Source organism: Silurus aristotelis, assembly GCF_946808225.1.
Source record: "Silurus aristotelis genome assembly, chromosome: 9".
Lineage (NCBI taxonomy): Eukaryota > Metazoa > Chordata > Actinopteri > Siluriformes > Siluridae > Silurus > Silurus aristotelis.
This window is the reverse complement of record NC_139582.1, coordinates 8,180,329-8,194,696: the sequence shown is the minus strand read 5'-3', so window position 1 is coordinate 8,194,696 and position 14,368 is coordinate 8,180,329. Positions and strand designations below refer to the sequence as shown.

The following is a 14,368-nucleotide window of genomic DNA, read 5'->3' as shown; positions in this document are numbered from 1 at the left end:
TGTGTATATGTATTTATGTGTATATGTATAGTATGTAGTGCACATACATATTATACATATGTACAGTAAGTCTGTATGTCTGTATGTATGCATGCATGTATATTTGTAGATATGCATGTATACATGTATGTGTATCCACATAGTATGTATATACATACATACATGTATGTACAAAAAGCATGTGCAGTATGTATGTATAGAATAAGTAATAATAATAATTAATAATAATCTTCTTTTTCGTTCGGTTGCCACAGTGGATCATCCGTGTCTATACTACCCTGTCCTCTACATCTACATCTCCATACTACCCTGTCCTCTACAACTACCTGCATGTCTTACATCACCACATAAATAAACCTCCCCCTTGGCCTTCCCCTTTTCCTCCCTCCTGGCGGCTCCATCCTCAGAATTCTCCTACCGATATACCCCATGTCCCTCCTCTGCACATGTCCAAACCATCTCAATCACGCCTCCCTCATCTTGTCTCCAAAACGTAATATATATATATCAGCAAGTGAACATATTGTCCACAAAGTTGATGTGTTACAAACAGGAAAAATGGGCAAGTGAAGATTTGATGTGGGCCACATTGTGATAGCTAGATGATGGCATCTCCAAATGTTCTTGTGTCATCAGTGGCCAAGGCTAATTGATGCATGTGCGGAGCGAAGGCTGGCCTGTGTTAATGAGCTGACAGGTATATATATATATATATATATATATAGACACAGTATGTATGTATATGGGTACAGCATGTATATGTGTACAGTATGTATGTACTTAGCACTCACTTTAAGAGAAAACCAGATGTTTTTCACAGCTTTTCAACACATTGTTTCATTTCCTCCACAAAAATAATCACTAAACAACTTTTCAGCTGCCTGAAAGTATCTCCCAGGAGGATCACAGTAACCTCCCGGGTAGCTGATGAAGCACAGAGATGCGCAGCAAGGACAAACTCAGAACCTCCAACTCGGACAACTTTTATCCCGGAATGACCCAAAGCGAGATATTTTACTCACATATTTTGGCGACGCTGGCCAGCAGGAGCCAAATTGCTATAATGTACGGGGTCTGGACGTAGCTCCATTCCCACTGCACTATCTGGTAGCCCCCTCCATGGTGGTGAGACGCGTCGTCGTGGACCGTCGTCGTTGTCGGATGCTCTGCCGAACGGGCCAAAGCGACCGCGGGACGCGAGGACTCCTCGGTAGCGGAGCCGGACGGAGCCGGGGACAGAGCCAGGGACGGAGCAGCTCCATCCGCGTAACGGTCAGTCGCCACCTCGCCGGCGGCAGCACTCAGGAGCAGCACCAGGGTGAAAGAGAGCATCTTCTGGTTACGGTGCTGCTTTCAGAGCTCGGGGGTTTCCATCGTAGCTTCTTTTCTTATATACCGCTCCAGGTACCGGTTTACATCTGCAACACCTCGGTGACCGCCGGTAACTCGCCAAGGTACGTCCGGCGCATGCGCACACAGAGCGCCGGTCTATCTTGGAAAGCCCATACTAGCGTACTAAATAGTCTAGTATGGATTTCAGACCTTACAGTGTAAATGTTGATAATGCTGAGTATATAAGATATAAGATATAATTTATATATATATATATATATATATATATATATATATATATATATATATATATATATATATATATATATATATATATATATATATATGAATTATATCTTATATACTCAGCATTATCAACATTTACACACACACACACACACACACACACACACACACACACACACACACACACACACACACACACACACACATATATATATATATATATATATATATATATATATATATATATATATATATATATATATATATACAGTGAGGAAAATAAGTATTTGAACACCCTGCTATTTTGCAAGTTCTCCCACTTAGAAATCATGGAGGGGTCTGAAATTGTCATCGTAGGTGCATGTCCACTGTGAGAGACAAAATCTAAAAAAAAAAAATCCAGAAGTCACAATGTATGATTTTTTAACTATTTATTTGTATGATACAGCTGCAAATAAGTATTTGAACACCTGAGAAAGTCAATGTTAATATTTGGTACAGTAGCCTTTGTTTGAGGTCAAACGTTTGAGGTCAAACGTTTACTGTAGTTTTTCACCAGGTTTGCACACACTGCAGGAGAGATTTTGGCCCACTCCTCCACACAGATCTTCTCTAGATCAGTCAGGTTTCTGGCCTGTCGCTGAGAAACACGGAGTTTGAGCTCCCTCCAAAGATTCTCTATTGGGTTTAGGTCTGGAGACTGGCTAGGCCACACCAGAACCTTGATATGCTTCTTACAGAGACACTCCTTGGTTATCCTGGCTGTGTGCTTCGGGTCATTGTCATGTTGGAAGACCCAGCCTCGACCCATCTTCAATGTTTTAACTGAGGGAAGGAGGTTGTTCCCCTAAATCTCGCAATACATGGCCCCGGTCATCCTCTCCTTAATACAGTGCAGTCGCCCTGTCCCATGTGCAGAAAAACACCCCCAAAGCATGATGCTACCACCCCCATGCTTCACAGTAGGGATGGTGTTCTTGGGATGGTACTCATCATTCTTCTTCTTTCAGACACGTTTAGTGGAATTATGACCCAAAAGTTCTATTTTGGTCTCATCTGACCACATGACTTTCTCCCATGACTTCTCTGGATCATCCAAATGGTCATTGGCAAACTTAAGACGTGCCTGAAAATGTGCTGGTGTAAGCAGGGGAACCTTCCGTACCATGCATGATTTCAAACCATGACGTCTTAGTGTATTACCAACAGTAACCTTGGAAACGGTGGTCCCAGCTCTTTTCAGGTCATTGACCAGCTCCTCCCGTGTAGTTCTGGGCTGATTTCTCACCTTCCTTAGGATCATTAAGACCCCACGAGGTGAGATTGACAGTCATGTTTAGTTTCTTCCATTTTCTAATGATTGCTCCAACAGAGGACCTTTTTTCACCAAGCTGCTTGGCAATTTCCCCGTAGCCCTTTCCAGCCTTGTGGAGGTGTACAATTTTGTCTCTAGTGTCTTTGGACAGCTCTTTGGTCTTGGCCATGTTAGTAGTTGGATTCTTACTGATTGTATGGGGTGGACAGGTGTCTTTATGCAGCTAACGACCTCAAACAGGTGCATCTAATTTAGGATAATAAATGTAGTGGAGGTGGACATTTTAAAGGCAGACTAACAGGTCTTTGAGGGTCAGAATTCTGGCTGATAGACAGGTGTTCAAATACTTATTTGCAGCTGTATCATACAAATAAATAGTTTAAAAATTATACTTAGTGATTTCTGGATTTATTTTTTTAGATTATGTCTCTCACAGTGGACATGCACCTACGATGACAATTTCAGACCCCTCCATGATTTCTAAGTGGGAGAACTTGCAAAATAGCAGCGTGTTCAAATACTTATTTTCCTCACTGTATATATATATATATATATATATATATATATATATATATATATATATATATGTATATATACGCAATTTAGGATTGTTAATTTCCTCTGACTCAGTATTGTGAAGAACACATTTAATCCTATATACGTCTTATTTAACAATTGCAAATAGACTAAATAAGTAAAAAAATACTGGAAAATTTTATAAATTTTACATAAAACGCCGGCGCTTATGGAAAGACCTTTTACACATTACTTTTTCATCGTGTTGGTAATGTGGTTAAAGCGCGACCCCTTGCGGACAAACGGGCAAATTTCAAAATTAGAAGGGGTTATAGGAAACAGTGGCGAACCCCCTGGTGGTCTAGTGGTTAAGATGCAGCGCTCCCACCGCTGCGACCCGGGTTCGATTCCCGGTCAGGGAACCATCCCCAGCCACTCTTAGTGCCGGGCCCAAGCCCGGATAAATTGGGGAGGGTTGCGTTAGGAAGGGCATCCAGCGTAAAACATGTGCCAAATCAAACGTGCGGATCCGGAGGATCCGCTGTGGCGACCCCTAACGGGAGAAGCCGAAAAGAAAGTTTATAGGAAACAGTGGGGTAAGATGACCCATGCACTTGCACACACCTCTTGTCACATGACCATACAATCAAAAAGCATTTTGTTTAGTCAAGTCACGTCAAGTAGGCTTTTATGGTCATTCCAACCATATACAATATACAGTACAGTATACAGTGAAACAAAACAACATTCCCCCAGGACGAAGGTGCTACATACATGGGTAGTGGTTTCTCAGTGGTTACGTTCTGGGTTATTGATCAAAAAGGTGGGGTTCAAGCACCAGTATCTACCCTTAAACAAGGCACCTCAACCCGCTGATCTCCAGGGGTGGTGTATGATGGCTGAACCTGTGCTCTGACCCCAGCTTTCTAAGATCACTGGTATATGCAAAGAAAGAATTTCGCTGTGCTGTGAAGTACATGTGACAATTATATGTACTCTTTTTTTTTCTACATATGACAACATAAATGAACAATAGCAATAGTAACCAAGACACAGAGCTACACAACACTACCTGTGACATGACATAATGTGCATGTGTGACTTGTATATATGACTTTAAGTACAAAACAAACATAAGGTTGTACTGTACAACCTGTACAGTATAGAAGATCTGTGTTAGTGTAACTGCATTTGTCCATATTATATTAAGAAGCGTATATGTAAACACTGGATTTTTACCCCCGGGGAAGTGGTAGCTCAGTGATCTGGTTTAATGAATCAGAGGTTAGGGGTTCAAGCCTCAATACTACCATGCTGCCACTGTTGGGCCCTTGAGCAAGGCCCTTAACCCTCTCTGCTGCAGGAGTGCTGTATCATGGTTTATATCCCAAAAAGCTGGTATATGCGAAGAAAGAATTTCATTGTGCTGTAATGTATATGTGACAAGTAAGAGCCTCTTTTATTTCTTTTTTTATTGATTGTTTAAGCAGCAATTTGTGCAAAACAGCAATTCTATAGTCAGTGAGATTGTATTTGTATGGAATAGTCGAATGGCTTGCATAAAAAAGAGACTATAACACAGTCTGGATGTAAGGGCCCGAATGCTTTTGATTCTGTATGTTGCTGTAGTTCCTTTGTAAAACAGATTATCGGCAAAATTGTCCTGAAGTGCCTGACTGACAAACAGCACAAAAGCATGCCACTTCTCCTCTAAATTTAACTCTAACCTGACAGTAGCTGAATGAGATAACAAAATGTGGAGCGGGAAAATGAAGAAATAAAACAAACTGGGAATTTTACGTTTCTCTAAAGATTCCAGCAAAGGAAAAACTACAGTTAATAAATTAGTAGTTAAAGAAATGAAGAAGCTTGTAGACCATGTCAACTAATTGTCTGACTGGTTCAGTCATCTCAATCCAAAGAAATGTCATGACCTAGATTTTATACTTTGGTGGAGAAAAAAAAAGGTTTAATCGAAAAGTAGGTGAGTCAGTTTTTCAGATGGCTCAACTTGCCTACTGAATAGTGCTGTGACTAGGCTCTCTAAAGTGAAAGCTGAAAGAAAAAACTGTTTCTCCCATTTTTTTTATTTTTTTTTTTGCAGCTGCAGGCAGTCAAATTTTATCAAAACATTTTGTAACCTCTTTTCTTTGGCCAAGTTATTTGTTAGTGTAAATTATTTCATCTTACATAACCACTATATCCTGGTCAGGTTCTTTTGGTTAAATAAATCTTTGTTTCATCAGTGTTCTCTGCAGCAATGTTTATGTTCAAATGGGGAAGTGGAAGATTTGACTTACATTCGTTAGATCATTATTTATTAAAATAACCCTTTCTCCTTGTTCAGGGGCAAAGGATTCATTTGGAAGCCTAAGGTCCCAAAAATCCAAAATCTGACTTTCCATCACCTTGGGCATACTGAGTCAAAGGAATAGTTTTATTTTATTTTTGATTAAGGAATTCAATTTTCCTGTCCTTTTGTTATTGATGTTTTAATACATTCATTTAATACTCTATAATCCTCTTAACACTACATTACTGTTTGCCTACAATGAACCTCACAGTCCCCAGAACAGATCTAATCATTGCAGTGTATGATGAAGCTTGCAGAGTGAAGACAGAAGCAGCAGAATGTTAAAAAAAAAGCAAATAGATAAATAAATAAAAGGTTTGAGATGTGTATAACAATATTTACACTAATTTTACACTCAGCAGCAGCACAATGTATGAAATTATAGAGATTGAGTTGAAATTCAGTTAAGATTAGAAAAATATAACCAAGTGTTTTTCATACATTCAACTCTCCATTTTCAGTTAACCTGTGGCCTCTGTGTTCCTCTGTGACTGACCGATCCACCTCAAAGCTCAAGGTTTTATGTGATGTACTCTCCAAGGTTTTATTTGCTCATTGTGGTTGTAAAGTGCATTTTTTTTGTAAACTTTCAATAATAAGGCTTAACAAGGCGCTGCTGCAAAACTGCTGTTTACTTAATGCATTTCGCACTATTCTGTGGAACCTTTATAGACTGTTGTGTGTGAAAACCCCAGGGGATCCGTTTCCCTGTTTGTCTGGCATCAACAACCATACCACAGTGGAGTCGCTGAGATTGCATTGTGACGTGAAGCCCTTGACCTTGATTTGGATGACTTTACTGACTGCGCTGCTTCCACATGATTGGCTAATTGTGATCATTGTAATAAAGCAGTTAAGTTTTAAATTAATTTAATTTAAATAAAAGTTTAACACTGGTTCCTAAAACAAATAAAATGATGTGTGTTTTACATTTTTAGTGATAAAAATAAAATTTCTCCATGTTCATAATTCTGTCCTAAACTAATGCAAACTTTAGCACACGAGGGTCTGATCACTATAGACCTCAGGAGATTGACAAGGATGACAAATACTTTTTTTAAGATTCTTTATTTTCAGCATTCAGAGTCATTTTTCAGGGTCATCAATATACACACATAAAAATGCTTGCAGTAAGGAGTTTGCATGCATGTACTTAAAGTGGTTAAGAGTAAGGACTGGAGCTCTTAACAGTGGCGCACACCAACAGTAATACATTCAGGATGAAGCAAACGCATGCATTTACACTTCGAAACAATGAACTACTAGAGCTGAATACTCCTCAGACAACCTCCTGTGCAAAAAAGAAGCAGTGTCCAGAAAAACAACTTTCTTCTGAATTACAAATAACTAGTGAACCGAACAGGTGTCACAGTGGATATAAATGTGTTTTGGTGCAATAGTGACACTCAACACGTGCAATGTGAATTTTTGCGGATTGATGCAAAATGCAAAGCACTGTAGCATTCATAAACCTATCAAGTGTTAAGATGAATAAAATAAAGAAATATATATATATATAAAAAAAAAAAAAAAAAACACGACCTACTTATTATCTGCTGTTTTAAAAGATATTTTGTGAGTGAAGCCTAGTTGTAAAGAACTTACACAAATACATGGTTCTTACTTAACTGGGCAGAACAGCCAACAAATATCCTAATTTCATAAAGGAAATCGTAACGCAAGAATGTATTTCAGTGTACAACGGCAACTTTAAAATAATTCCCTTCTATCCATATATCCTTCTATACATTTGACCACCAGAGTTTCCTTTTCTCTGAACGTGCTACATATACTATAGGGGAAAAAAAAAAAATCTTGAACCTGTACAAAATTTCTAATAAAATGTGCATCACTATTGGGTTAAATATAAATTATATTAATATACATGTCTGGTAGTTTAATACTTTATGTACCAACAAAAAAACCCTTAAAAAACCTTTAGGTGAAGTGGACAGCATGATTAGTTTGTGCTTTTCTGTAAGGGGTCTTCAAAGTCTCTTCGGATGAAGTGCATCCGCAGCAGTTGTCTGGTAAACGCATGTCCTCACACACTCCGGTTCTCAGTTCTCAAAACTTGGATCTCTCACCAGCCAATACTTGAGTAGTCCTTCAATATTTCGGGTTCTCTCATCTGAGACTCAGTGCCTGCACTACCTCCAAACTCAGGCCACCCTTCAACGTCCTCCGCACTGCAACAGCACACAATTCAGCATTAACATATCTTTGTTTACAAACACTACAACGCATTATGACCAAAAACATTTCATATAACCACACGTACCTCAATGGGACAGGAAGTAATGCGAATCACGGTTTTATCTAAAATGTGCTTGTCTAAATATTTTATAATTTGTATAGTAATGAACTAAATGTAGTTTAGCAAAAAGCAGGATTTTAACACTTAAGATTGGGTTGAGGTAGAAAAAAAAAAAAAGGAAAATGTTTTACAAAAAAAAAAAAAAAAAAAAAAAAAAAAAGGAAAAATGTTTTGCCAAATTCAAAGAATTTTTCTGAAATCCGTCATATTTCCACTACTAACTCAGTGCTACTAACTCACTACTAACTCACTACTAACTCAGTGATGTTGTCCTCACCTCAGATTATCTTAATACACCATGAGTCATCTCCATGGCCTTCTTAATTCATTTAAATTGTATCTGTATAGCACTTAACATTTATACATAGTCACACAAAGCAGCTCGACATACATACAACAAAAAAACAAAACAAAAAAAAACCCCATAAAAATTTATATAAATATTTAATTAATAAATATTTTTGTACACATTTTAACATTTATCCCTAATGAGCAAGCTTGAAGTAATGGGGCCAAGGGGAAAAAACTCCAGGATAAAAAAAAACAAACCTTAAACAAAACTATCCTCCTCTAGCTGACACCAGATATAGTAATTAGAAATAATTCCTTTCTTCAGCTGTGAGCTATTGTGCAACATGAAAATTCCTTAGAGTTTTAACACAAAGCTTTTTTTGTTGAAGCCTGCCCTATGATAATGCAATACATTACCTGTAATCAAAAGCCATCTCCATGGATTTCCAAGTGCTACCATGCACATGATCTTATGTGTCTTTAGGCTGTACATATGAGACTTATCCTCAGCAACAAGTGGTTTCCAAGTGAATCAATTGTATCTTAATTACTTAAATGAGTCTCATAATTGCACCAAGCAAGTAAAGCAAGCAGTGCTGGTTTGTGAAGGTGTTGGGCCAGGTATGTCATGTGGAAAGTGAAAAGCTTTTTAGGTCACAATCTCTAGCATTGAGATGAAGCATGTTTAAAAGAACACATCTCTGGTAAAGTCTTAATTTAGTGTTGAACGCGTATTGGGATGATCCACACATTGTTGAGAATTCTAAAATACTAAAGCAAGGCCTGAAATCTCCTTTGCATCAAACAGTGAAGAAAAAGCTCTAATGCATGCCTTGGAAACCGTATTTCAGTTTGCCCAGAACAGTAAGTACAGTAATAGTAGTCTTTTGTTACTGCCTAAAAGCCACGAGGCATAAAGGCCAGTGGCGAAATGCTTTATACAAACTGATAATTTTGATCCTGTTTATTAAATACAATTTTATTTTATACCAACCTTGTTTTCTTTTTAAACTGTAAAATAATCGGCATCTGAATGGATCACAGCGTGTAGGCTGCGTTCAGTGTTGATAACCTGCTTATATTTCCAGATGTCAGTGTGCGCTCAAATTTTTTTTTCTTTTAACACAACTGAAGAATGACCCAAATAGTTCTTTTATTACTGTTCCAACCTACTTCTATTCCATCACGTGATTAACCAAAGCAAAAGAAAAACAGATAGGGAAAAAAATTGCCTGAAACAGGATGAAGCACAATGAGCTTTACAATGCTTTAAAAACAGAAAAGAACTAGCCATAAAGCAGGCTGAATGGGACAGAGATAAATCACTGAAATAAAAAAAAAAACAGCCACCAAAGCCAAATGACCTGTTTTAAAAAAAAATGGCAACAAGAATATAAATAATATAAGAGCAAAGAGATCCGAATATGGCTGTGCAAACTGCGCCAAAAATAGTTGCACCAAGCTTGTAGCATCATACTCAAAAAGACTTGAGGCTGTAATTGGTGCCAAAGGTGCTTAAACAAAGTAAAGGCTATGAACACTTATTTGTATTTAATTTGCAAAGATTTCAAACAAACTTCTTTTACATATTTATTACGGGTAAAGTTTTTAGAATCTTAGAAGTGTCGCGCTGTAAATATTTATCGTATGCACTTTTTTTGAATAACTAAACGTACCAGTTAATAACAATACTAAAATAAAAAAAACGTATCTTCATGGAGCTTGCTACCTCATGCAAAGACATTCTACACAATTGTGTGGAAACAGTTTGAGGAACAACCACATACAGGTGAAAAAGTCAAGTGTCTATTGTCTAAATGGTCCATGTATTTAGTATTAAGCAATAACTGTTTGAAATATTACCTAACACGACTCATTTTCTGATTTTCACAATGTGCATGTCCATGCTACTCATTTGTTTGAACGCGTGTTGCGTCTAGAGTTAAGTGCTGCAAAAAACATTAGCTATCTACATGATCTATTCAGAAAGTTTGCCGTGAAAAGTTTTTTTTTGTTTCACTTCATCCAGGCTTGTGTGTATGGCTCTAAGAAAAAAAAGTTTTCACTGACTATCAGAAAACCCTTGTTGCCAAATACTATTAAAAGCTGACCATGAATAATATTTTTTGCCATTTTCACTCACGTAGGATTGCCTCCAGACATTTCGTCTCACCTTCCTGTGTCAATTGCATCATTAATCATTCAAAGCGCCCAGATTGATGTCGTTCCGTGTCGCATGTTCATTAGCGGGGAAACCTACACTAGCCAGAATTCACAAAGTATTGGAGTATGTTTACAAGTATAAGTAAATGAGCATAATACCAGACTTGTGGGTGATAACAGGATCTGTACGGATACATCCCTAATCCCTCTCTACTCTTCATGTTAAAGCACATTTCCCACCTTAATCTGCATCTCTAGTGGATGAATTATTAACACTGAAGAATTTCCACTGTTCTGAGAAAAACCCATTTACTAGAAGCTTGTAAAAGTTTTAGGGATACCAGAAGAGGCTTGTAAAAGGGCAGGGATACCATAAAATATAAAAAATTGTCATTTTTACTGCATTGCTACAATATTGGGTTATATTAAAAAAAAGATAAGAATTTCTCTCGTGTGTTTGGATTTTTTTATATATTGTCACTAATGTTTTTGTATTGACAGAATTCAAGACTAGTACTTTTCTTGGTAAAGAGATACATTTTTTTTATAATCACATATACATGACGGATGGCAGACACGAGATGCAAGAAATATCTTTTAAATATTCAAATAAGGATGACTGACCTCCCTCCCACTGTACCACTCTAGCAGACATAACCAGGGAATCAGGATTCTCAAACTATCAGGTGTCTTCAACACGTGTGAAAGAACTAAATTATTTGGAATACTGTGAATAATATCACCTGATTTACCCCAAGAACACGAGCTACACTTGCACTCAAAAAAGAAAAGAAAAAAAAAGAAAAACACAGACAGATTCTAAGGGCTGAGGCAGTAAAAAAGGGTGTTTAAGTGTGTACGTGAGTGTGTTCATGTTACTCACTTGATTTCCTGTTCAGCCGTGATCGTTTCCGCGTTTTAGGACTAGCCTGTCTCTCTGTTTGATTCTGGGTGACAGACTTCACCAGACGATCCATGATCTCATCTGTTGCATCGTCCTGTGAACTTGCGCTGTCCTCTTTGGGTGTAGTAGACATTGCTGATGGAACAACACCTCCAAAACCTGCATAGTAAAAAAATGATTAGCCAGTCAGCAACAATGAAGGAACATCCAGTACGGACTAAACAATGCTAAATTTAATGCATCAAACACAACAGTGAACAGAGAAACAGTGAGGAGAACATGCTGGCGAGCGACGATCCGTTTTCAGCTGTTAGAAGAGCAACTTCATGATTAGTTCACAAAACATTAGATATCAACACAAAAAAATCAAAATAAAAAGAAATGCTTAGTCATTTCACCCACATTATTCATGCAACTGCCTTTATACCTTCATCACTTAATTCCTGTGCTTCAAAACTCTCTACAGGCTCATCTGGAACAGCAAATAGTCCGGTTTTACACACTTAAAGCAAACTAAGTTTTGTCCATTGTGTGGAGCTACACAGTCAGTTACTCTAGACTTCTTAATTCTTTGCATATACTGTACAAAGAATATCTTGTAAGTTCACACCAGCAACATGCACTATGTCCTCTACCTTCATCATTAGATTCATAGTCTTGATTCGATGAAGTAGGAATATCAGAGTCAGCAGTCAACAGTTCTGTTAGAATAAACATGTTCTTGTTAAGACTGCAAATTTCAGACTTATATCTTTATTACATCTTAATAAAAACAACAATTATCTCTTATTCTGTACTGTATGATTTTTTTTTACAAACAAATCTGATCATCATCACGGTCATCTAGTTCGAATCTTAATAGGTCTAAAGAACTAAAAGTACGACGTGACGTTTTCTTACTTCGTACAGCACGTGTTCTGCGTAGTTTGCCGCGGTCGTCATCTGCGATTAGAAGGTTCTTCATGTTCTCGTGTTTCTCCTGGGCCGGCTGGGCTTCTGTTGCTATAGAGACCGGGGAAAGACTCTCCTGGGTAATGGATGGGACGGCTCCAGAGAATTTCTCCGTCTGAGAGAACAAACACCGTGAGTTAGTTTAAAAACAGGGATTTATGGACTGAAAAAATCAGTTTATCAGCATTGTATACTATTGAATTGTGCACTACATTAAATAGCATCTGGAGAAGCCCCATTTCCAAATGATCTGGGCCTAAATGTGTTAGAAATCAGTCTTGCAAACCCTCAGAGATCTTAGACCAATTGTGTGTGTGTGTGTGTGTGTGTATGTGTGTGTGTGTATACATTTGCTATATAAATGTATTTAAAAAACAAGAAAAGCAATGAGCAAATTGAGTTTCTTCTACTAAGCCGGAGCTTATGAATTATGAAACTGACGTCTTACGATGCAATGGGCAAAAATATGATGATTTCTTACCTCAGTGATGAGCTTGCCGCGGGTCTTGGTGCGCTCCCGGTGGGCTGCACGCTTGCGTTTGAGGGTGAGGACCCTCTCTCTTGTGGTGCGGTACTCCAGAGCGAACTCGCTAATGATCTTACAGAACTGAGTAATCTTAATGTCTCGGACTGAGTAGGAAGGCTGCCCCAGGTACAAAAGAAACGAGTGAAATCTATGAGAAAGAGAGAGCAAGCGAAAGAGTGGAAGATTTCAGTGATGCGATTTGGAGTACTGAATTTAAAAAACTAAGTGATCCAAAACAATTCTGTGTGATTACTACACAGCAAATTTGGGCTCCATTAGAGACTGCTATTCAAAATCATATGTAAAGAACAAAAACAAATGATAAAGGATCGGTGAGCGGGGGCGAGAGTGTGTGCTGTAACCTGTTGATGATGCGTCTGTGCACCACTTTAAGAATGATGATTCTTTCTGTGCAGTCTTTCAGGAACTCTGTCATTTTGCTCTTCAGCTGGGGTTTGGTTTCATGCTTGGCCATGACCTTTAGGTTGTCCCAGGATGTCTTACACTTCCTCTCCAGCTGAACCAGGTTGTCAGACAGCTGCTCGAAATCCACCTAAAAGAAAATAAGTATAAATGTTACAAAAAGAAACATTTTGAAACCTACTTTATGATGCAATTCTGTTTTAAAACTGTTAAACATTTGATTCACAACTTAATACTGATTTTAATACAAAACTAACAAATGTCCACTGAATATATCAAACAAGCTCAATTTGACATCACATATACAGTATAAGCTTAATGCTGAAAAATGTGGATGTCACCATGGAAGACCTACTTTAGCAGATCGGGTGATTGCAGAGATTTCCGAATAGACGTCTGTTGTATCTGAGAATTTCTCAACAACAAAGTTACAGCAGTGATGCAGCAGAGACTGTCGATGCACAGTGTCTTTCACTTCAGTCACTTTCTCGAGGTAGCTCAGCTCAAATCCCTTCACCTTGAAGGAAAGAACGAAAGAAAAAATAAAAAAAAATGAATAAAGAAGGCACTTTATGCTTGTCACATTTACTTTACAGCAAAGTTACAATCATTCTTCGCATATCAGGAACAAGGAACAGACATCAGGATGAACAGATTGGGTAGTCGAAGATGGTAGCCAACAAAGTGATTAAAGTGTTTAGCATGGAAGAGTCAAAGATCCATGTACAAATGTCTCCATCTTTATTAGATGTTACCAGAAAAGGCTTTGTTCCAGTCTTCCAGAAAATTGTGGGTAGTGGCAAAAAAAGGAGAGCTGAATCACTTCTGGAATGTATTACATTACAAATAACAATTTATACCATCGTTGGAATTTTCCCATAATTCCATACAAACCTATTCTGTAAATTGTTGGTTATATTTACTGTGCAGTAACATGCATATAGTTTCATTTGAAAATTTCAAAACGTTAACGTGGCAACCGTTTCAAAAATATGCTGAAAGGTCAAAGTGGTTTAAGCAGTTTCAGATCT

The 14,368-nt window shown here is 37.9% G+C and overlaps 2 protein-coding genes across 4 annotated transcripts in view; both read right to left on the bottom strand.

Annotated features, from left to right (window-relative positions):
* The window catches only part of slc9a5 (solute carrier family 9 member A5), a 40,645-nt gene extending 39,139 nt beyond the window's left edge, over nucleotides 1–1,506 (bottom strand). Inside the window, 1 exon segment of the mRNA XM_083550223.1 lies at nucleotides 1,023–1,506. Coding sequence (XP_083406349.1) covers nucleotides 1,023–1,332 — 310 coding nt within the window. The 5' untranslated portion in view covers nucleotides 1,333–1,506.
* A 5,308-nt stretch (nucleotides 1,507–6,814) lies between these two features.
* The window catches only part of fhod1 (formin homology 2 domain containing 1), a 54,563-nt gene continuing 47,009 nt past the window's right edge, over nucleotides 6,815–14,368 (bottom strand). For 2 of the 3 annotated variants that reach the window (XM_083550217.1, XM_083550218.1), the window contains 6 exons: nucleotides 13,693–13,854; nucleotides 13,277–13,467; nucleotides 12,870–13,062; nucleotides 12,338–12,503; nucleotides 11,417–11,596; nucleotides 6,815–7,951 (listed from right to left, as the gene is read on the bottom strand). In XM_083550217.1, coding sequence (XP_083406343.1) covers nucleotides 7,890–7,951; nucleotides 11,417–11,596; nucleotides 12,338–12,503; nucleotides 12,870–13,062; nucleotides 13,277–13,467; nucleotides 13,693–13,854 — 954 coding nt within the window. In that variant the 3' untranslated portion in view covers nucleotides 6,815–7,889. Of the gene's footprint in view, nucleotides 7,952–11,416; nucleotides 11,597–11,864; nucleotides 11,910–12,072; nucleotides 12,139–12,337; nucleotides 12,504–12,869; nucleotides 13,063–13,276; nucleotides 13,468–13,692; nucleotides 13,855–14,368 lie in introns of all 3 variants that reach the window. The other variant, XM_083550216.1, reaches the window with a different exon arrangement.